The sequence below is a fragment of the Lineus longissimus genome, chromosome 19 (assembly GCF_910592395.1).
Source record: "Lineus longissimus chromosome 19, tnLinLong1.2, whole genome shotgun sequence".
NCBI classification, from domain to species: domain Eukaryota; kingdom Metazoa; phylum Nemertea; class Pilidiophora; order Heteronemertea; family Lineidae; genus Lineus; species Lineus longissimus.
Window position 1 is genome coordinate 1,492,118 of NC_088326.1, and position 22,991 is coordinate 1,515,108.

Here is a 22,991-nt window from a genome sequence, read left to right on the forward strand (position 1 = left end):
GAAAACAAAGGAAAAATCTCAACATACTGCCTGTCTTGTGGCTCTAAGATACATTTCGCTTGTTGATAACGTATATCAGGAGACTTGGAAACAATTTGAATAACTGCAGTTATCTTGGAACGAGCTTTTACGGTACATCTTCCAACCCATTTTTCATCCGACAACCGTATCCATGGCATAGCCATTATCCATCGGCTATGTGATAATGCACTACAGCTTTAGAGAGTCGAGTCAGTGGGGGGGGGGGGGGGGGGGGACTGTCGCCATGCTAGTATTCGTAACTTCCAAATCTTAAATGATATTGGGGTCTGACAAGTGGCCTGCCCTGACACTTCCTGTCTCTGGCAGTGCCAGTGTCAGTGTCTGTCAGTCATGTTTGACAGTTTGTTAAGACATTCATTGATTGAATTTATGATGACATTGGATTGGTTCATGTCCAAAATGACGAGTCGAAACCATCTATCCGTGACGACGGATGTGTCAACTCGTCATCATCATCATCATCATTTACAAGGTGACCCTCAATTATGTCATGCAATTGCAAGTCTGTCACTCTTATTCTGTGTCTGTCATTCATTTATAACTTTTATTATTCACTTTAGGTATCTCTGAGACCAAAAGGGGGCGACTTCCAAGGATGGAAGTACAGTTGGAAAGGATGTTGTAATCTTGATCTTCGATCCGACAACAGGAATTTTCAGGATGGAGACACTTCTTGAACAGGTCTTTGCGACCTACAAGTCGGCCATGAAAGGTATGCTAATTGCTATGAATATCAATTTTCATGAAGCTGGAAATTTCTTGGGTAAAGCTGCTGTATGGTTATTCATCAAAAGTGACCTGACTTGTCACCAGACTATGAAAAAAGTATTACCCAGATTCCAAGTTTCGATTTGGAGGGAGAGGGCTATTAGTCATTATCATCACCTTTTCTCTGTTACAGACTTGGAATGTTTGGAGTTAAAAAACAACACTCTAGAAGAGGAAGTAGGCAAATTGAAAAACCAGATTGCTGAGCTGTGAGTATAACCTATTTCAGAATATACTCTTCCAAAAGTTTGACAAGAAATCATACTTTTCATGCAGCTTGAAAACCTTGATCCCGCCCGTCCTATGGTTATAGAATCCTTCAAATAGTAGGTGGCACCACTGCCTATAGCCCTTCCATCCCCGTTCCTTTAGGTTTTCTCTGGCAGTCAAGTATTGATATTGTTTTTTAGCACAAACCGAAGATGCCCAAATTGTGGGGAAAGAAAGGAGTCGATCAAGAGCGATTTTACTCAAAATGTTGATCCAGCTGAATCTTCGTGCAGCAAGTCAGCAGAGAATCTGGTTTTCAATGATGAGGCCGATACTACGATTTTGAGAAGACAGAAAAGAAGAAAGAAGGAGGAGGTAAGGTCAATGATATAGCATTTTAACGTTGTATTTTCACTGTCATTTCTGGTTCGCTCTCATTGTGAATGTGACTATGATCTAAGACTTCATCCTGGGCTTTTAAAGGTCCTGCTATGTTTGTTTCAAAGTTGAAAAAACTGAACTTGAACAATATCCAACTGGGTGATTCTTGTTTTCTATCAATTTCAGCCGTCCTCTCAAGAACGAAAGAAGCGAAGAATGGGCCAAGCAGACGTGACAAGCAACTCTGCAAAAACGCCTGAGGGGCACAAACTCATGCAAAAACTCGAAACGGAAAGCACGCAGTTTCCAGAACCTCTGAATCCAGCACAAATCCTCGTTGGACAGACGTGTGAAGTTGATTCAGATGTAAACAATGGAAGGAGTGTTTATAAAAATGCTGCAGAGTGGTGTGATCAGATTTCTGTTATTCCAGAGACAGTACCCATGGATTTTGAGCCTGATGAAAAGGAATATGGCGATTTCGATGATAGGCTTCTTTTGAAGCCAGTATCAGATAAGTCTGTCGTAGTCATTGATACTTCAGACAATGATAGTTTACGAGACGCACCAGATTCAGTAAGGAAAATGTTCATTTGGTCGCAGAGTCATGATACGACCGTAACAACGAAACTCGATTTTGATACTGAAGGAAAAGTTACCGAAGGTGATCCGAAAGAGATGTCTCCTGAATCGAAGGTGCGAGATGGTAGGAGGGCGAAGAGTTTGACCCCGAAAGGTCAAAAGGTGAAAGCGGGTGAAGTTAGCATTCAGTTGGGCTACACCCAGGCTTTGCAGCTTTTGTCCGATTCAGAGTCTCAGCGGATGGAAAAAAGTGAGGCAGAGGCATCACTATATAGCCCTGTCAAAAAGGGCCTAAAAAATGGTGGGAGAGGTCAGCGACGTGATTCGATGTCTAGTGAATTTGCCCGTTTGGAGAATGGATCTGATGGGTCGAGATCACCGGTTTTTGACGGTGTTCAGGATCTGAATCATGAACATGACGATAATACAGATCAGGTTCAGCAGAATTCAGGTTCAGGGACGAATTTTAAGAAATCTCCTTTAGTTTCTCAAGGATTCAAAGTCGGATCGAATCAAAGTTCGGGTGGTTCAAGTGATTCGCCCGTTGTTATCCGACATATAGTTAACAAGGTCAAAATTACATATGATGCCAAAAACCTTCCACTGGATAAATTGTCCGAAGGTAGTGAAGTCCGAATTGATGTGGCGGGAGAATCAGAAACAAACAGTTACATTGTTAGTTCAAATGGTATAAGGAAGGATACTCAGATGCTCGATGTTCCCGGGAGAAAGAATAGCACAGACTCTGATAAGTTATTGGAATCTGTCAATGCAAAATCACAATCGTCGATGAAGAGTCAGGAATCTGAGATGAGTGGATCACAGAGTTTAGTCTCGTCCAGAATGTCGCTTCATCGAAGTTCTAATCGACAGACGGGGACTGACATGAATAGTTCGGGTGAAGAAAACATTGCTCGATCTCTGGCGCAGAGCAAATCTGATTCGCATTTGCTTCATCAGAAGAAATCGAAATCAGTAGGGTTGCCCTCGCCTATGAAGTCAAAACATTCATCGTTGCCCAATTCACCGTTGAGTGTGTCCCAGACGTTTAAAACCAAACTAGCAACGGATGTGAGGAATAGTGACGACGAATTTAAAAGCGATGCAGGTTTCAAAAATTCCGCTGAGGAAGTCTGGCTTTCTGCCAAGAAACCAGAACCTAAGAAACACAGGGTTAAAACGCCTCTGAATATTACGCTGAACACGACGGTGACATCGTCGCCGAAGAATTTCCGTCAGCAGACGATCGATTTGACGTTGAAAAAGAACACCGAGATGGATTTGTCTGAAGCTGCGACTTTCAACGGTGGCGTCCTGTCGTCGAAGAAATCAAACGGTGCCGATAATCCTGACGTGCCGAACCTCAGTTTTGAATTTGACGAAGATGAAGAAGATGAGAATGTTCCACCTTCGCCTCAGAAACCAATGTCGCAAAAGTTCCGTCGTCCTAAAACGTTCGCCACTGGAGCTAAATCTAGGAAACGGGAATCTGCAGATGTGGCCTTTGATCCGGATTTGACCCGTTTCCCATTTCCCTGTACTGAGGTCGGTTCTGAAGTGACTTATATCGACGCAAGTCCCTGCTATAGGAAAAATGATGCAACCCCTATCGGCACAACTGAAACGAACTTTCATGATTCTGAAATGGATACAAGTTACAGCTTGTTATCGGCTGCAAAGTACAATGGTACGATAGACCCTGACTTGAATTTATCAGCATATGTGGACTCCGTGGTATCGAACAATGATCAGTCCGAAATGAGTGATAAGATATTGAGTAAATCTTGTAGTGTTGTTTTTGGTAAAGATGGAATCATTGTCGGCAGCTCAGCCCAGAGTGTGGCTGACCCTCTGCTTTGCACTGAGTCAAACCTTTCAGAGGAAGTACCGTTCCATTCCACTTGTCGCAGTGTCACATTTGGAAAGGGTGGAACAGTTTCTGCAGGACTTCCGCCAAATTTTTCCGAACTTGCTTCAGAGATTCCGCAGAACTCTGAATTTCCTGTAGCACCTGGGCATGAGGTTGCATTCAACAGGCGTAAAATCAGAAATCGTAGCCGCCATGGAAAACCTGAAGCTGATTTGTTAGATAGTGAGGTATCACCACCACTTCCTCAGTCAGCAAGACTTGGCAGCCGGAAAGCAAAAAACAGATCTCAGAAAAAATCACCGGAAAAACCCAGCTTGTTGCTTAATCCCGATTACGATTCTCAACTCGATTTTGCTGGACAGGACTCGGAGAAAAGTTTCAAGTTTAGTGGGAGGCCGAAACGAGGGATCAAAAGTCAGGAGACGGCGCCGAGTACAGTGTCAAGGAAATCTCATTCCAAAGTTGGGCAAAAGAAATTTGAGGCCAGTCAAGCCACTAATGACAATAGTAAGAATCAGAGCTCTAAATTTTCCCAAAAATCAATGCGAGGATTAGACAAGACTTCAAAACGTGACGTGTCGGGTGTAAAAGCTGGAAAAGGTCGTAAAAAATCTGCTTTGCCAGATGAGACAAGTTATGTTTTGACAGAAAAACTGGATGATGCGGTGATGGTTTCGGGGAACGGTGGCCATTTTGAATACGATGGTGATGCCATGATGGCCGACATGTGCAAGAGTATGAAATTTGGTGCACGGCCGAAAACTTTTGCAGAGGTACCTCAATCTCCAGACGAATTGGACATTTTGTTATTTGATGCTAATAATGCAGGGTCTGAGGTCAATGAGGGAAAGACTGATGCCCTGGGAATTGGGAACCAGAAGGATGTTGATCTGGAAGAGGACAGTCAGGGATTGGGAGATGACAATGAATACCCCTGTCCTGGTATTGTGGCGACACCTGTTGATGAGAGCGAGAGAAGCATCTCACGTAGACGAAGGAAAGAGAGGAAGGAGCAACGACTTATTGATAACAGTTTTGATAGGTAAGAATCTTCACCCCTTCCCCGGCCGGTCCCCTTGGAAATGGCATATGGGTTTACAGTTTACCTCCCCTATACTTAGGACTCCTCTCAAAGAGCATTTGTCTTTCCCTAGGGTCCGTACATGTAGTACACTACTACTGAACTTTAAACATATCTTTTATCTCCGCAGGGTACCTAAGGATGACGGACCGGATTACGCCTACTGCAAAGTCGAAAGGAATCGCCAGAAGAGGAATCACTGTATGCATGGACATGACTGTGCTGGATGTAAGGATGTAAGTGATCGATCACTACTACGCCACCTATAAATGGCAAAAGCATATCTCGTTTGCTATGAAGCTCTTCATTTGGTATTCATAGTCTGATCTGACGTCCGTTGCAAAAATTACAACTCTTTTTTTCACCTCCAGTATTACGATTATCTACCTGAGGAAGAGCGACAGAAACGAATGCAAGAATCGTCCCGCCATCGAGCTTATTACGTCCCTCCAGACACACCGCCAAATTTCTGGTGTCTGAACATCCCATCGACACAGAGTCTTAGCATGAACATGAAAGGTATGTGTTGCCTATGATGCAAAGACTACTTCAAAGTCAAGTTATTGGTGTGAACCACTGGGCTAATTGTCATTCCCAACACTTTGCAACATCTAGCCCTAAATTCTTATATATGTGGGCAAAATAGTCTAACAAGACTGTTCTCCAGTATCAACAAGAAGAAGAGAAACCACTGACAGTTACGTGAATTTAGAATCTGCCAGTTGTCAGTGTGCAAATTGCTCGTATGTACTGACGGTGACAATCGAATCCAAGCCCACGTCAGCCCAATTGTTGATACACTTAAGCGTGTTGCACACTGATGACTGACTACTGCTAAGGTCAGGTGACTGTATAAGGCCAGGTGACTGTATAAGGTCAGGTGACTGTATAAGGTCAGGTGACTGTATAAGGTCAGGTGACTGTATACAAGATGCCAAGATTGGTTTTGAAAACCTTAGCATGGTCCTCACTCCTGTTTTTCTCAACTTCTAGGTCACCTCGATGAATCCTTTTCTGCTGGACCGGCCAGCATCAAATCACCCGAACCGAAACCAGCCAAAGCCAAGGGAAAGGAGAAGTTCCGTCGCAAAAACAAATTGACGATTCTACCTCCGAAATTCGATGATAAAAGCTGAACAGACTCGGCAAATGCTTCTTTTACGATGACATGTACACCTAGTGGTAGCCAGCTGTGTTACCACTAGGCCTTGCGTCCCCTTCATCGAAGCCGCACCCGCAAAAATATTGCAGTACTTCAGGCCATTACTCATCACTAATTGAAATGATAACGTCACATGATGCACTTGGGTTTTGAAAAAACTTTGATAGATTTTGAGTGAGTTTCGCTACCGATTGAAGGCAGGAAAGAAATTCAGAGAAATGTTCAGAATGATTTGTTTATTGTCTCCTGCCTCAGCAGATTAACCATTATCCGGCGATATTATACTAATATTTTGTCTAAACTGATACATGTACACACATTTGTGCTCTAACTTATCGAAAGGTTGTAATTTTGGAATCATAAATTTTGAATAATTTGACAAATCTCCTGTACATTGAATGCCTGTAATTGTATTGACTATTGATGTGTTCATTCCGACATTGGAAGGACAATAAAGAGTACATTACACATATACATGTATTATTCTTGTATTATTTTACTGAATAGCAGTATACTACACATATACATGTATTATTCTTGTATTATTTTACTGAATAGCAGTCCCGGGCAGAAACCCAGGCTGTCGGTAAGAGGGGCTCTCTCTATCATGAAAGGATACCATGACTGACCAGGAATGGAACCCGGTACTAGAGGTGGCAGGCACTGATCTGTCCACTGCAACACTCTGATAGCCCTTACTAAGGTGGAACCACTCAGTGCAGAGGACAGCATCAAGGGCCGTGTCAAATAACACTACACAGTGTGGACAGGTCCGTTTTGCCTCCTTGTTCTCTGATCAAATTCTGAACCTCTATACTGTAGGACGGCTGCAAGAGCCAAGGCTTGGAGAAGGAGAAGCCCTTTGGTATTTCAGAATATCATGGTCAAATTCAAGAGTTTGCAAGACCAGTTGTCCTAGCCTATACATCCTTCCCGAAATTGGTGGCTTGCATTGGAACTAACTTTTTCCCCCTTGTCCGTCATTAAAGGCATTCAAGTGTGTTGGTCAACCATGACTATCTCCTTTGTCCCTCCACCCTAAGGCCGAGTTTCCCCTTATGACATCACTATTTCGGACACTCACCGCCCCATTTCTGGAAAGGTGTATACAGCAAGCCAAGAAGTTGTCTGTATCAGGTACCACCAACCACCCAAGTGGTATTGGGGTTTAAGTAGTACTTGAAGAGTTGTAGGTGGATATCAGAGTTGACCTGTATAATAAGGAGTGAAAGCTGCAGGTTGGTTCAACCTTGCCAGATTGGCTGAAGGAGAGGAGCCAGACTACAATCAGACTCCTGGTCCTCCAGTCCTCACATGGGAGTCAGCCAGGCAGAAAGCTGCCAACCAACTTGAGTGGAGGACCCTGTTGGAAGCCCCATGTGCCTCCTGACTCACCAAGGGTCCTTAGTAAGTAAGAGTACGTCACAAAGGCCGTCACATTTGTAAACAAAGGGAAAGAAACTAAATCAAACACTTCGGTAAATCATATACTTTTTATTACCTGATTAAGATAATACTTAATAGACAATTTCTTTACAATTTGTACATAATATTGATACATATTATTACATATTATTACAATCCAGGATTACTACCTTGAATATTCAATTTTCTTAAACTGTCTCCAAATATAACAAAGAGGTCACTGTGGTCTTTAAAGCAAGTACAGATTGTTAAGTGCGCTGTTTTGTGGGACTCACAGGTCCAGGGTGTTACTAAGGATGATGACACCATCGCATTTACCTTCAGTATTGAATTTCATCCGCCAGGCCTCTCATACACAAAGTCTAACGTTGTCTGTATCCAAATTAGGGGCGCTGGCTATTGTTAGCTGGGACAGATATGCATTTCATCCAAATTTGACTTGTGGAGTACATTAGTCCTTTTTTGATAGCAGACGACAGGCTTAAGTATATAAATTATCATATAAAAGGGATTCTGTTAAGTTTCTAGCAGAACCAAGTCTGCCTACACCTGTATAAGATAGGAGTTAGCTCCAAAATCAATAGAGCTTCAAACCCAGTCGGCATTCTTTTAGAGACACCCTGTACTTCTGTACTAACAAAAACTGTAGATAAATGCCAAAGAGGGATGGAAGTGCGTCACTTTGGAGTTGAGTATGGCCCACAGAAAAGTGTCATATATTGTTTATTCATTTTAAGTGTGGGCAGCCAATTTCACCTTGTTATAGCCTGAGGTAACATACATGTATTTGAAAAAAATTTACCCAAAGAATAGTTTAGAAATAGAAGAGTTCCTCTAAGTCCTGATATGATTATGTTTCGAATTAGAATTTCATCTCATCTTTGCATTACATGTACATGTATATATCACAAGCATAATGTACACAAATAACTCCATAGTGACACACTTTCACTACCCTCCTTGGGTAAATGCATAAACTGTTGATACACTAACAATCACAAGACTGGTTACTGCACATCACCGCACAACATCTAAACCCTGGAAGTTAAATGCTGCCCTCAGAATTCATAAAGCAACACAATAGGCCACCTCACTCTTTCTGGATCCTGCAGAATGTCTTGACCCAAAAATCACCTCCCTGTGTCAATGATGGTTGGAGGTCATGGAAAATCATAACGCAACAAGTATACAGGTCATTTTGGATCCCCAAGCACTGGACAAATGTCCACATAAAGCTATATATAATATCATTCTTGCAACTTTAGCAGCTTGATTATATATTTTGATCAAATCCCCAACAAACACTGAGACCTTCTTAGTTCCCATCTGATAACAATCTTGATAACCCTGGAATAAGTTATCATGCATTTTGCATGTGCAAACATGATGGTATACTGTAAAACTGGTCAAGAGACATCATGACTTTCTAATACATGAAGCACTTAATTTAGTTAATGAATATTACATTACAATGCAGAGCAGTAGCTCCTTGCTGTCCTTACAGTACATTTTCTATAACTTGGCCTGATTGTGTGAAGTTTGTCACAATATTTGAATGTCTGTTCCTGATCACAGTTAGGGCTATACAAATAATCTCTTATAAACAATTTAAATCTATAATGGAATTGAAGTGGCAAATTCTGGACAATTTGACAAGCAGTTGTAAAGTTAGATTATCCGCCTAGCCCAAGATGTGGCAGTTTAGATCAAAATTTTCAACGAAAGATGCAACACTTTCGAAATTATGATTACCTTGCATCAAGATGATCTATCGAGGGTTTGACCTTAAAATGCTCCCATGTGGGCTGACCAATTTCAAACATATAGAGAAACAAAACAAGCTGAAAGTGCCAACATATTTTAAGGTCAGAGCGGCAGTAGACGTCAGGTTATGAATTGAGTATCGTACGTGAATCTAACTTGAAAACTGCTTGCCTGACGCACCGAGAGTAACCCCTGTCCTGTTGTCGAAATACCCAGGCTTAGCTCTCAGTCTTGGTGAGGCTGGCCCGGCAACACTCCCAACTCAAGAGTTACTCCCAGCACAAACGAAGTCAAATTTATTGAGCAGCAATCAAACTTCATTTGATCAGTACAGCTACGACTGCATGGCATTGAGAGGGTCGTCAAAAATACTCGGAGCATTTTCATCGAATATTGAAGCGTCATCTTTTGCCGACGTCGTCTTTTTCTTCGGCGTGGTCGTTTTTTTGGTCTTGGGTTTCGATGTCGGTGAGGAGGACTTGGGTGTTGCGAAGATATCGTCTGAAGGGAGGTCAAATCATAGACTAAAAGTGAATAACTGGGACTTTTCAAGCAGTAGTGACGTCTATCTGAGAGCTCTCATGATATTCAAAGTGTCACCATATACATGCTTCCCGAAATTTGTGGCTTGCATTGGAACTAACTTTTCCCCCCGTGTCCGTCATTAAAGGCATTCAAGTGTGTTGGTCAACCATGACTATCTTCTTTGTCCCTCCACCAGAAGGCCTAGTTTCCCCTAATGACATCACACACACAGCGCCCCATTTCTGGAAAGGTGTATACAGTAACTGGATTAACTTAAAATGTTCCCCAAATGTGTATAAACAATAAAACCACACTCACCAACATCTCCCTTGAACAAACTCTTGGACCCTGCATCTGTCTTCTTCTTCTTCTTCTTCTCCTTAGGCGCAGACGCAGGTAGCGACGCGAAGATGTCCGTCTCATCTTTGAACAAGTCTTCATCTTTCGTCTTCTCCTTCTTAAGCTTAGTGACTTTCTTGACAGGTTTGGCGAATAGGTCATCATCGTCCTGGAGAAAGGCAAGCGACTTTTATGATAATAACATTGAATGTGCTTGTACTCGAATAACCTTTTGATTTGATTCACAAGCCCTTCGCCATAGTATTGAAAATGGGTTTATACTCACTGCAGTCCTACTGTTCCTGCTCCTATCCTTTGGGCCGGCCCGTGTTGCTTGTCTCCTTGACTTCCTACCCTTGGTATAAAGTTTACTCCTCCAGAGCATATATTAGTTGTCTACTTGACTTGATTACACAAACTGAACTGGCCAACTAGCAAAGTCCACCTGTTGGTCCTCTGTAAAACTACACTAGTATCACCACCTGGACTCGGGTGGTACTACTAAAAATTAACTGAATATGTTCCAATAACAAGTATTACCCTTACTGTAAGCCTGTACATTCCTGTTCAAGCTCGTGTCCACTATAGTCAAATATCAGGAAAACATTTTTCTTACCTCAAATGCGTCTGCTTTCTTAGTCGTTGTTGACTGTTTTGTTTTTGGGGCAAATATGTCAACTTCATCATCATCCATGGCCGTGGCAGAGGGCTGCGATTCAGTGACGACGGGCTTCGGTTCTGTAAAACATTACCATAAATTAAATACTGAAAAATTATGAACTTTCAAACACTTTATTTGGATAAAATTATTATGATTCAGAACCTGTCTTGAAATACCTTTTGAGCTCAATCACTTCAGGATATTTTTGAAGTAGGCCTACATGTATTACACTGCGAGTTCAGGGAAATGCACATGTGCACAGCACTGAATAAGAAATTATGGCAGTAAGGAGTCTGTCTCAAACACTCACCTTTTTTCTTATTGACACTGGAATCAGCAAATATGTCATCATTGTCATCCATAACACTAGATTTTGATTTTGTAACCTTTGTTGATTTCGATGCAAAGATATCCTCTTCATCTGTTGCCGGACTTTTGAATAAATCTGGGGCCGGCTTCTCTCCATTTTTCTCCTCTGCACTCCTGAATATGTCATTTGTTTCACTTTTCTGGCTTGATTTTGGAGCAAAAATATCTAAGTCACTAGGCACTTTACTTTTCTTAGGTCCAGAGGCGAATATGTCATCACCGTCTGCTAAACCTGATGATTTTGCACTGATGATATCACCAGAATCCTGTTTCTGCGGAACTGATTTTTTCCCGGACCCGAATATATCGTCCTCGTCACCTAACGGCGGACCATTACCCTTTGATATTTCAACAGATTTAAACATGTCATTGTCTGTGGAATCTTTTTTTGTTGACGAGGAATCCGCACCAAATGAAAACAAAGGATCTGATTGGCTAGTTTCAGGAAATAAATCATCATTTCCGAATAAGTCGCGACCTCTTCCAGCAGGAGGTGTAGCTGTCACCTCAGGCGGTTGTGACGTTATATCTGGCAATTTCGGCTGAGTAACTATAGAATTCACCACAGGTGGAGCCTCTAATACTGTTGTTAATGCGTCTATTTCGTCAATTGGTCCATTTTGCTGTCCATTTGAAGCACCTTGCGGACCACCACGACCTCGTGATGGCAGACGTCTTTTTTGTTGTATTTTCGCTCGACCCTACAAATAAGAAGAAAACAATGAACTCTAACACATGTAAATAACAGAAATGGGCCTCATTCCAATAACTGTATACTGGAGCAGGTTAAAGTCTTTTTACTCTAAACAAAGACCAGAGATATCCTAAATTCTCCATACCTTTGTCAATGATTGTAAAGTATTCGCCGAGGCCGGTTGATCGAACCCAATCGCCACCTGCTCCGGCTCTTTGATAGGTGGAGCTGCACCAGGCAGCAGAGCTTGAGGATTGATGTTCAACCCGGCCGCCTTGATTTTCGAGGGACTAACGCTGCTCCGTTGCGTGTCGACGTTGCTAACTGGTTCCGGCGTTCTTTCAACTTTTGGGGCCGGTTTACCGAACGTGTCATCTGCATCATCAAATAACGGATCTTAAAACAGAAAACAACAACAAAATAAAATATGCCTCAACAAGTGAAGTTTCATCACAAAATCAGATGTATTTGTTTTTCTATTCTGGGGAAAAAAGGCTTCAAAGTTTGAACTCTCAACCTCCACAAGTCATCAACTTTTCACACCGTTGCTCCCCTTATGGTAAAAGCTCGACCCACTCATTCCTTACCTGCCACTGGCATTTTCAGCACAACTTCTGGTTTCTCTTCTTTAGGACTAGAGGCCGCTTTCTTTGCTGCGAAGGGGTCCATGCCACCAAACATGGACACACCACCGACTGGCTTCTTGGACTTGACAACTGGAGCAGCAGGCTGTAACAAGAAGGAAGGTTTCTTCCTGACTATTTTCAAGCAGTCTAGTTGTGATTTTGATTTTTAAAAAGCATTTTCTGTTTGTGAGCTGATATTGTGCTGAATCTCGAGCTGTTTGTTTGTTTATTTGTTTATTATGATCTTATAAGCAGAACTGACGATACCAACTCATATCAAACTCATATTAAACTCATATCAAACTCATATCAAACTCATATCAGACTCATATCAAACTCATATCAAACTCATATCAAACTCATATCACACTCATATCACACTCATATCGAACTCATATCGAACTCATATCGAACTCATATCGAACTCATATCGAACTCATATCGAACTCATATCGAACTCATATCGAACTCATATCGAACTCATAATGAACTCATATCAAACTCATATCAAACTCATATCAAACTCATATCAAACTCATATCAAACTCATATCAAACTCACCTTGGCAGGAGCAACAAACATATCAGATGAGGATTCATCTTCAGTGGCGCCACCTAATGGTAGGACAGTTGGCTAAAAACACAGAAAGTTAGAGTAAAGATTCTCGTTACAATTCAACAAAAATCTCTATTAGTTTGACATCAAAATCAACTGTAATCAATACGATAATGCTAAAAGTGGGATTTTATCGGATATCAACAGAGGTATCACCAAACTTCACACTTTCACCCCGGTGAGGAGTCTATCCTGACACCTCCTATAGAGCTGTGCTGCTCAATCATGTGTTCGACTGTCCGGTAACTACCTTTTTTATCGGCTCCGGTTTCTTGGCAGGCGCAGCAAAGAGATCATCCGTCGTGTCATCTCCACCAAACAAGTCAGTACTGCTGGATTTCGTGGTTGATCCAGTGACTTTCACGCTTGGGGAAGCCTTGGGCTCTTCTTTTGGGAATGGCTTGGCTTTCGACTGCACCAATACAAAAGGTGAACATACTGATATAAGTATGGTGAAGGAATGACTTGTGATTTGGCAGAAATTCAGTATATTTCCTGATGCTTGTACAGCAGAGGAGTCAGACATCCCAGTGGACAATATCACAAATATATACAAACTCGTCTTGGAAATATCTGGCCGAGAGTGCCTCACCTATGACAAGCTAAAAGTCCAAAAAAAGAGTCAAGCTGCCTCGAGCAAACTTCAGTCAGGACGTCATTGGCCCGCTGCTATGCAGGAAACTGCATTGATATGCACTATCATTCAAGAGCAAATGCAGACAAAAAAGTTGATAATAGACGTTTGTTACCTCTGAGGGAGTTAGGGGACTGTTAGCACCAAACAAATCCACGGTAGGGTTGTCCTCAGGAGCAGCTGGAGACGTCCCGAACAACACGTCCTCATCCTCGAACAGACTCTTACTCCTCGTCCTCTTCCTCTTGTCCTGAGAAGTAAACAGCGTTGAGAAAATATAAACAAATTCACAAACGCACTGGTTAGTCTCGTTGCAATAGTTTCACCTCATTTGTTGTTTCAGCCATTAGCTTATTATGAACATGCTCATGACAAGTGACATGCAACATGTGAATCGGACCAATTCAAAGTGGCAAAAGGACATGAAAATTGCAGAAAATGGTGTAATGTTTCCCTTCTAGATTTCCATCATGAAGTACTCATCACTCCGAGGAGATACTCATCAAGGTCTGTGTCTGTCCCCCAGGCTAAATATCAAGGATTTCAAACCAAGGCCGTCACTTACATCTGGAGGTTTTATCTTTTGCGGCGGCGCTGCACCGAATAGGTCACCACCATCGCCTTCATCATCATCGTCAAACAACGACAGCGGTGAGTTCTTCACTGTCGTCTTTGGCTTGGCGGGCGAAGGAGCAGGCTCGGTAAGGGGTGCAATCTGCAGGTAGATATTGGAGAAGGTTAGCAGGACGGAGAAGAATAAACAACAGAATCAAGATACTTCACAGGGCCTGGCCAAGAGGCTCATCACATCTTATTTCTGTATTTGTGAAATAAAGGTCAAATGAAGAAACAAAAATTACAAGCCCCAATTGGCAGTATGTATACACTGTAGAACGGGACGAATCCCTAACCAGGAATTCCAATGCCAAATACAAGGAGTTTTATCAGTATACCTTCTTCTCCTCTGGCTCTGGCGTTTTCTTCAAACTGTCACCAAACAGGTCTGCACCACCAAATAAGGATACGCCCCCTGTGGGTTTCTTCTTGGCAGGACTGAAATTCACAACAAACGAAACATGATGCTGAAATCAACATGACGACACTCAAATGAACAAAATAATGCAGTCAAACACTTTTGATGTTGGCAATACCGAATTGAAGCAACTGGTGCCTGACTTTGAGTTGACCAAAAATTGTGGTTCGGACCTAGTTAGGCAAAAAAATTAGCAGAACATTGTATTTTAGGCCTTGACTTACGCAGCTGCTGGAGCCGGCGGAGATGCCGAACCGAATAAGTCTCCCTCACCATCCTCGACAAACAGACTTGGTTTGTTAGGTTTACTCGCTGCCTTTGCGGCCGGTTTGGTCTTCGGCAGCCCAGAGAATAGGTCATCCTCCTCGTCATCAAACAAACCTGAGCTCACCTTGGAACTAGGTTTGCTAGGTTTCCTGGAAAAAGATTGATCTGATGATTTTCGAACACGGGTGAAAAGTGGTGATCAGATTTCCAAAAACAAAGAACTGACTCTTGAAATTGACAATCACTTTGCTTGGAAAGAGTTCAAAATGCCTTAGGATTTCAAGTTCTAACCAAATTGGAGGTGCCTGTTGTCAACCCTTGATATAAATCATGAATTCTGAGTCTGAAGACCCATTTTCCGAAGACACACTCACTTTTCAGTTTTCTGTTCTTCCGGTTCCTCGGCAAACAGACTGTTACTCGAGACAGATGGACTACGCTCCGTCTTGGCGTCATGTTTAGCAGACGACAGTGACGAGCTTGTTGATTTATTACTATCTGACCAACCACCTTCCTCCTGGAGAAGAGAATGATACCAGAATTAGCCACGAAAAGTGTGGAGCTGTCCTCTACATGTACTAAAAATTGTTGTGAAAATAACTTTTGTTTGATAGTATGCTCACAAAAACAGAATACACAATAAACGTACCTCCTCATCGGATCCCTGGCGCTGTGATTTGATCAGAGCGGCAAGAGGATTAGGCCCACTACCAAATGCAGATACTGCACCAGCTGGCAGCTGTAAATAAAAGCAGACAGCCTATTAGTCACTCTACCAGATAGACACTGAAGAGCATTCTCCAAGCACTACCCAAGGATATCCCCTCAGCCAACACAGTTATCCATTACACTTTGAGGTCCACAATGTATCACAGGCAGGTGGCGATATCAGAATCAACCGATCGATTTGCGATTGACCAGTCACCACAAAACCTACTGAAAACATTGACATAAAAGAGTGATATGAGTTTTTATTCAAATTCAAAATAAACTAAAAGAGCCAAGGAATAATACTCTTACCTTTTTCTTGGTCACTTTTTTCTCCGCTGCTTTCGGCGGTTCTGCCTTTTTGACTGGTGGCATTGAAGCGAACAGGTCGCCCTCATCATCGTCCTCACCTCCAAATAAGTCAACTGATGGTTTGGAAGGCGGCTTTGTGGATTCTGTTCAAAAATATCAAGGAGATATGAGCTTCTGTTACAAGGTTATTGCGTTTACCTAAGAAGTGGCAGGTCCCAGGATTGATCCTGGGCCACTTGGGCCCATTTTGCTTGCCAGGGCATAGATACACAGTATAGGAATCTCTGTTTCACATTTCATTCAAGTGAAGAGGCAAAGTAATTGACTTGCCAAAGGCCACAAGCAATTTGGTAGTTATTTCAAAACCACTTCAAGACCACATCACTCCTCTTCCATCTGATTAAGTCTGGTGTGTTTCAAATCATGCTAAACTCACCCTTTTTGGTCGGTGCCTTCTTCGGCGCTGAACCAAACAGGTCATCATCACCGTCATCGAAGAGACCACCGCCAAAAGATTTCGCCGGGGCAGACGTCTTTTGTTTTGGTGCCTGATCTTCCAAGGGTGAGGGGGTGAATAACTCATCATCTCCACCTGAGAATTAAAATGATGACAGATGAGGAATCAAGCAACTCTTTATCAACGATATCTTGATCCTCGGGTTTTGAACTTCATTATGCCGACCCAGACAGTACAGGCACTATAAACAGAGACAATCGATCTATAGACAAACGGCAAAGGTATGAGGGAAGGCAACAAATGGAATACCACTGATAGTTCAGAATGTGTCAATGACTTATCATAACACTTCTGGGTGAATCAATCAGGTGCCTGTTCAATATTATGGAATGCTGAATTGCTGACACACATCTAGATGAATATCAAAACTTCCTTACCTCCGAAAATGGAGATACCACCGGTTGGAATGTTTTTTCCACTTTTTGTCTTTGCTCTCTCTGAAAGAGAAGTACCTCATCAATTAACCAACTCCAACAACCCCACACATCTGCTTCACTTCTCCTCATTTCATGAGGTACCGCTGTGGCCAACATGGCAATAATTCCTTTATCCCCGAAGTCATGTAAACCCCCATTCAACGCATCTAGATGACTCAAACCCTTTAAAACGCATTTAAAGGCCATGAAACAGTGAAAATATGACTTTCTAAGAAGAATCGAAACACAAAATTGGCAGCTGCACAAAAAAGTGTGATAAGAGACTGGAAGGTCAGACGCCTTCAAACCAAAAGCCAGGAAAAAGATTGAATATCAAATGAATAAAGTTATAACTCACCAACTGGCTTCTCTATGATTTCTTCTTCTTCCTCTTCCTCTTCGTCTTCCTCCACAGGTGGCGCCGGTTTTGCCGCCTTTGGTTTCGGCACGTCGCCAAACAAGCCACCGTCATTATCGTCATCGAATAAGCCACCGCCGCCCGAGAATAGACCACCTTTGTTACTGAACGGTGAGTCTTCCTCGATCGAGGGGCCGCCGAAGGGATCCTCTGCAAAATATGGAATATATAATGTCGATGCTTTTAGTCTTTTGAAGGGCGTCTGTTACAGATAGGCCTATTATACACAAGATAGGCCTATTATACGCAAGATAGGCCTATTATACACAAGATAGGCCTTCCTAAACTGGCAAAATACGTTGCAGTTTGGGCTTTATTTCTCAAAAGAATTTAGAAAAGGAATATACCTTCTTTTACTGCTTTCTTTGTTGATTTTCCCTTGGACCTCTCGGAGTCTGCACGCTTACGATGATGGCTGCCTTTACTTGTGCTAGAGTCCGCTCTCTTCTTTTTATGCTTGTGCTCTGAAGACAGAAGAAATATCATGTAAAACCAAGCCAAACACGAATGGTTAATGTCATGTAAGGCGTAGGACTTCCCGAGAAGGGTCAGAGGGTGCATAGGAACAATAATTTTATACACTTTTCCCCAGCACCCCCTGTTTACAATATAAAAGCGCAAAATTTCAAATTTTACCTTTTTGTTTCGGTTTTGGTTCTTCATCCCAGCCCTCCGAGTCCCCACCATCGTCTGCTGGCCTGGCTGGGGGCGCTCCGATCTTGGCGGCAAGTTCGGCAGCAATGCCACCCATTCCTCCAATGGGCTTCTGCAAAAAAAGACAAGTTTCCCGACCTTATTTAAAAAGTAAGTATATCGCATTTTATATTGTCTCACTTCCCTTTAAGTTGACTACAGTCTTGTCTGTTACCAAGGTAACATGGAATAAACTCCTGCCTGGGAAAAGGCAAAACTTAAACCCACCTGCTTGAGAACCTGCTCCTCCTCACTGTCCATATCTGAAGCTTCGTCAGAATCTTTCGTACCAAACAGGTCTCCTCCTTCTGAGCTCTGAGAAAGAAAGGATAAAATTTGTCCATAAAATGTTTCAATAGTCAGATTTTGTTTGATCTTAGGAGCATTGGTCCTCATTATTTTGCCATGAATAACGTCACTTTAAAGAGTGTTTCACCTCTAAAAAGCTTTCCCTCGTCATACAGATCCCACAAGATGATTTTCACTGGCCCCAACACACTTGACCTGCGGTCTGAAACCTCTCTATTACTACTTATTGTGAAGCAATGTACAGTAGAACCTTTCTATTAAGGACACTCTGGGGACTGACAAGTGCTGTCCTTAATAGAGAGGTGTCCTGATTAGAGAGGTCAAATTGAATGGAAACACCTAATTTGGGACCAAAACTAGTGTCCTTAATAGAGAGGGTGTCCTTAATAAAGAGGTGTCCGCTAAGGGAGGTTCTACTGAACATGCATTACCTCATCATCTGAATTCTTGGACTGTTTTGATATTTTAGACTTTGTTCGCTTCTGTGGTTTCTCGGCATCCGAATCTGTTTCACTCTCAGTGTCCGAGTACTAAAAATGAAATGTACAACATCAACATGCTAGGAGGGAGAAGGACGAAAACACAAGTAGGACAAGAAAACTGGAAATCGACAAGCAATTAAACAGAGGTACATCATATACATCTGATCGGTTTGTAGTCTCAGCTACCAGACTTGATCGATAACACTGCACACTTTTTAAAAAAATCACTTACACTAGATTCAGACTCTGAGTCGGATATGTCTGATTTATCAGAGTCTGATATACTGCCGTTGTCTGACACTTCTTCAATTTCTTCTTCATCTGAAAACACATAAAATCAACATCTCATGTTAGTAAAAAAAAATTACCGACGTCTTTCAACATGCCACAAAAATCTATTTTGCCACTACCAATGTCAAAATGTGGTCACCACAGAGCGATAAGGGTTAATATTGCTCAAAAGGGCTTCATAACTGATATCGCTGTCATAAATTCTTACAATATCAATCCAAAGTGGTTCCTTTCGAAAAAGCAAACACAAAATGTACTTATTTCAAAGTCACCATGTAGTTCAAGAAATCGCCACTAGGGGCCAATGACCTCACAAAATGATAATGTGACAAAAAAAGCTTCAGTAACATCAAAATAAAAAAATTTAATACAGTAGATTGTTGTTTTAATATATAATAATAGAAATGTGTGATAAAATTTCAAATTGATGCGCCACTTGTCAAGTTAAAGCTACTAAAACTTTTCACTGCCTCCAGAACCTCAACCACACCAATCATCAACTTCGAATGAATCTGGTCTGAAAATTTCTGAGGCACTGGCATCGAAGAATTGATCTCCTGTGTCTACGCCACGCTCTGCTTCAGACACCATTGATGCCAGAGTGCCGCACACGGGATAAGATTGAAACCTGGGACCAGGAAGCGACCAGACCTCCTTGCGAGCTAGTGGTGTCCGAAGCCCAGGGACATTTCTTTTACAACCCAAAATAAGAACCTGAAAGTTGAGAACTTCCCTCAAACATGTAGGTGGAGATCTTTCAGATTTACTGGTATTTTTGCCTCTCTTCTGTTACTCTTTATATGTCCCAAATGCCAGAAGGAACTCATTTCAGGAGAGGTTTAAGTCAAGATAAATTTCTGGAGAGTTATACGTCGCGATAAATCTCATGGATTTTTTTCAATCTGGCTGAAGTGTCTTAGTTTTTTAAGCCACTCGCTATGATTATAAACCTAAGGCATTGTTTTACAAACCTGAGAATTCCTCAGCGATGCCAACATCATCTTCCTGCATAAACGCTGGACTACCGATCAAATGTGGCAAGGGGCGGTGAGCATACGGATCCTATCAAATGGAAAACAAACATTCTGACAAGTTTGTTCCTTGGGCCAGCCATTTCAAGAACTTCTACTTTTGCCAGATCAAGTCATGGCGTTCAGGTTTCTAAATTCATGGAAGAAAATCAGCTAAAGCTCTGATGATTTGAGGTTTCCACAAGAACCATTCATAATGTTCACAGAAAAAACTATTTACAATATCCCGAGAATTACAATTCCAGCAGTAGGAACAATACTCAGCAGTTCAATTCCTGATCCAATCAACAATCTAGAAGGCTAGTCAAAAGCATTTTTTAGTTTTCTTCAAGAATACACCCACCTTTACTTTGAGAATCTTGTCGGCACGACCCACCATATCATCATCATCCTCTTCTGAGTCAGAATCTGCAACATTTACATCCAGCTCCTCGAAAGAGTTTTCGATCACTTTCAAACCGAAACCTATCGCCTCTGCTATCTTCGGTATCAACTCAACTTCCCGCTGTTCTCGACTCTTCTCCTGAAAGACAGATTCATCGTTAATCTCACACCATAGTGACAGACTTTCGATTCAGATGTGTTAGCCCTATCTGCATTTTATCATGTTTTTCAGGCAGAAACCAATTCTATTGTTCGATACCTGTAAAAAGTAATATTTCAGTTACCAAATTACCTGGAGTGTAAATTTTTTGAAACACTCTGTTTACAATCTGTAGTGATACTCATCATAACTAACCTGTTCTTCTTTCTTAGTCTCATCTTTTGGCTCCTGACTGACATCTTCATCATAAACCCTCTGGAAATACAAACATTTAACTCTTACATGTAATCATTTCTATCAAGAATTACTAGTTTTTATCAATTCTTGTTTCGATCCGTATCTCCATATCAGCAAGAATAAATGAATGATTTCAAGAGTATGTCACTTAGTTTTAACTACAACTTAACTTACATTTTCGACAAACTGTGTATTAGCGAGCATGATGAAGTCATTGAAGACGTTATGAACTCTGACATTGGCCACCTTCGTCTCATGAACCAAGCCATCAACCTGTTTTTCAATCTCATGTGTCCTTGACACCATCTTTTGCGAGAATTCTTGCAGATGTAGAAGCAGCTGAAAACAGATAGACCAAATTTAGAAAGTTACATCAGCTGAGGGGGTGAAGCAATCAAAACTGACCCCTCGAAAAAGAGTCCAGCACTATCGTATTCAGTATTTTTTAGTATCAGGACTTACGCCTGCATCTCCAGCTAGTGACCAGTTTACAGCGCCTTTCCTAATTTCATCAACCGACCAGCTTTTCTCCCAAACCTTGTCCCCTTCTGCTGTGGGGCCATTCATCTGAAATTGAAAAGATATTGAATTGATAAAATGAGTTGAAAACCCACAACTTTTTTACTTCTTCTGCTAATATAAGTCGTCAACATCTGGCCACAATATCTTCTTGATCACCGGTGGACACTGCTTTGTGTAACATGGACAATTTATCAGTTGATGAGCTACTAGACGAGGCCTGGTCAGACTCAGTCTCAGACTCAGTCTCAGTTCAGACTCAGAGAGAGATATCATATTGGGATGATAAGAGCAGAAGGACATCCTCTTCTCCCGACTTGTCCATAGAGACACAGAGCTAGACTGTCATCACCACCAAAAATAGGTCATGATCACGAGTGTTGTCGTAACTGTTACATTACCAACTCGTACATTACACGTACATTTTGTGTACAAATGCATTGCAGAGATAAAAAAATGGACATGACACATTCAAAACAATGCCTGCACAGAGAAATCTGGGTGAGTTTCTGGCACGCAAATAAGACTATTCCTATAGCATTCGAAGAGCTCTTTCGTTCTAAACCAACCAACTCACAGCTGCTCCACTATCGGGGGAGGGGGAGGCAAAAGTTTGGCCAGAATCTTCAGGAGGCGGAGGGGCAGGAGTAGGCGCCATCTTGAATTTTGAGGTATCATGTGACTTTTTGGAATTGCCATCTATTGATAAATTTCTAAACTAAAACACATACTAGAGAGGTTCCGCCGAATTACGTTTGGGCAAACGTTCTACGTTTGGGCAAACGTTCTACGTGCGAAGTATTGCGCTATCGTCCGAGGCATATAGACAGTTTGACTTGTATGGCAAATAAATGACACGATTGAGATTATTTAATGTTTATTTATAGTTTCAGGACACGAGACTTTTTTCGTCCGCAAATTGTCCCTTGGAATTGAGTGTTTTGCTAAGTGTTACGCCACGATATCCAGGGTTCGCCAGCGAGAAGAAAAATAATTCGACCATTTAAACAATTAAAAATCCACCTGAATAGCTATGACATAATCACACAGATATTACGATAACTTATATAATTTTAGATGATAACAAACGTACATGTCCAAAACTCACGAAACCAACAGTTGGAATAACATTTGTATGAGAATTAACATAGAGTGCAATGTAAGGTTTCCCCGGACATTTTCACAGATTTTCTTGAATTCTGCGCATAGCTTTAAGGCCTCCACTTGGCTCTTAATAAAGAGCGTATGTGACAGAGTGTGCGAGGGGAAGAACACTCATTGAACTAACCCTGAATGGTATTCGAGGGTGAGTCTTATCAAGCCCGTGTCAATCAAACTAATAACACTATCAAACAACACCTAATATTCTCATAACATTGAATATTGAGTTGATAAGACGAGTTAAGCATGTTTAAGGGTGAAGGCTGTTAATTGATTTGAACCAGTTCATTGAATAGGTCAGCGCT

The 22,991-nt window shown here is 41.8% G+C and overlaps 2 protein-coding genes across 2 annotated transcripts; one reads left to right on the plus strand and one right to left on the minus strand.

Annotated features, from left to right (window-relative positions):
* The first annotated feature begins 4,760 nt into the window (after positions 1-4,760).
* Positions 4,761-6,237, plus strand: LOC135502711 (DNA endonuclease RBBP8-like). Its single transcript, XM_064795675.1, has 4 exons — positions 4,761-4,895; positions 5,065-5,170; positions 5,306-5,453; positions 5,928-6,237. Exons 2-4 carry the CDS (start codon positions 5,138-5,140, stop codon positions 6,068-6,070), a joined length of 324 nt encoding a protein of 107 aa, XP_064651745.1. The 5' UTR covers positions 4,761-4,895; positions 5,065-5,137; the 3' UTR covers positions 6,071-6,237.
* Positions 6,238-7,575: 1,338 nt separating this feature from the next.
* Positions 7,576-22,174, minus strand: LOC135502944 (WASH complex subunit 2-like). Its single transcript, XM_064796159.1, has 29 exons — positions 22,103-22,174; positions 21,469-21,573; positions 21,181-21,345; positions 20,965-21,024; positions 20,569-20,748; positions 20,166-20,256; positions 19,136-19,224; positions 18,853-18,951; positions 18,341-18,427; positions 18,056-18,185; positions 17,767-17,883; positions 17,360-17,569; positions 16,963-17,022; positions 16,505-16,660; positions 16,069-16,211; positions 15,698-15,787; positions 15,423-15,565; positions 15,006-15,197; positions 14,702-14,801; positions 14,314-14,463; positions 13,864-13,998; positions 13,365-13,526; positions 13,061-13,132; positions 12,461-12,602; positions 12,019-12,269; positions 11,121-11,880; positions 10,766-10,887; positions 10,129-10,318; positions 7,576-9,786 (listed from the first exon to the last, which is right to left on the minus strand). Exons 2-29 carry the CDS (start codon positions 21,571-21,573, stop codon positions 9,620-9,622), a joined length of 4,368 nt encoding a protein of 1,455 aa, XP_064652229.1. The 5' UTR covers positions 22,103-22,174; the 3' UTR covers positions 7,576-9,619.
* Positions 22,175-22,991: the final 817 nt, after the last annotated feature.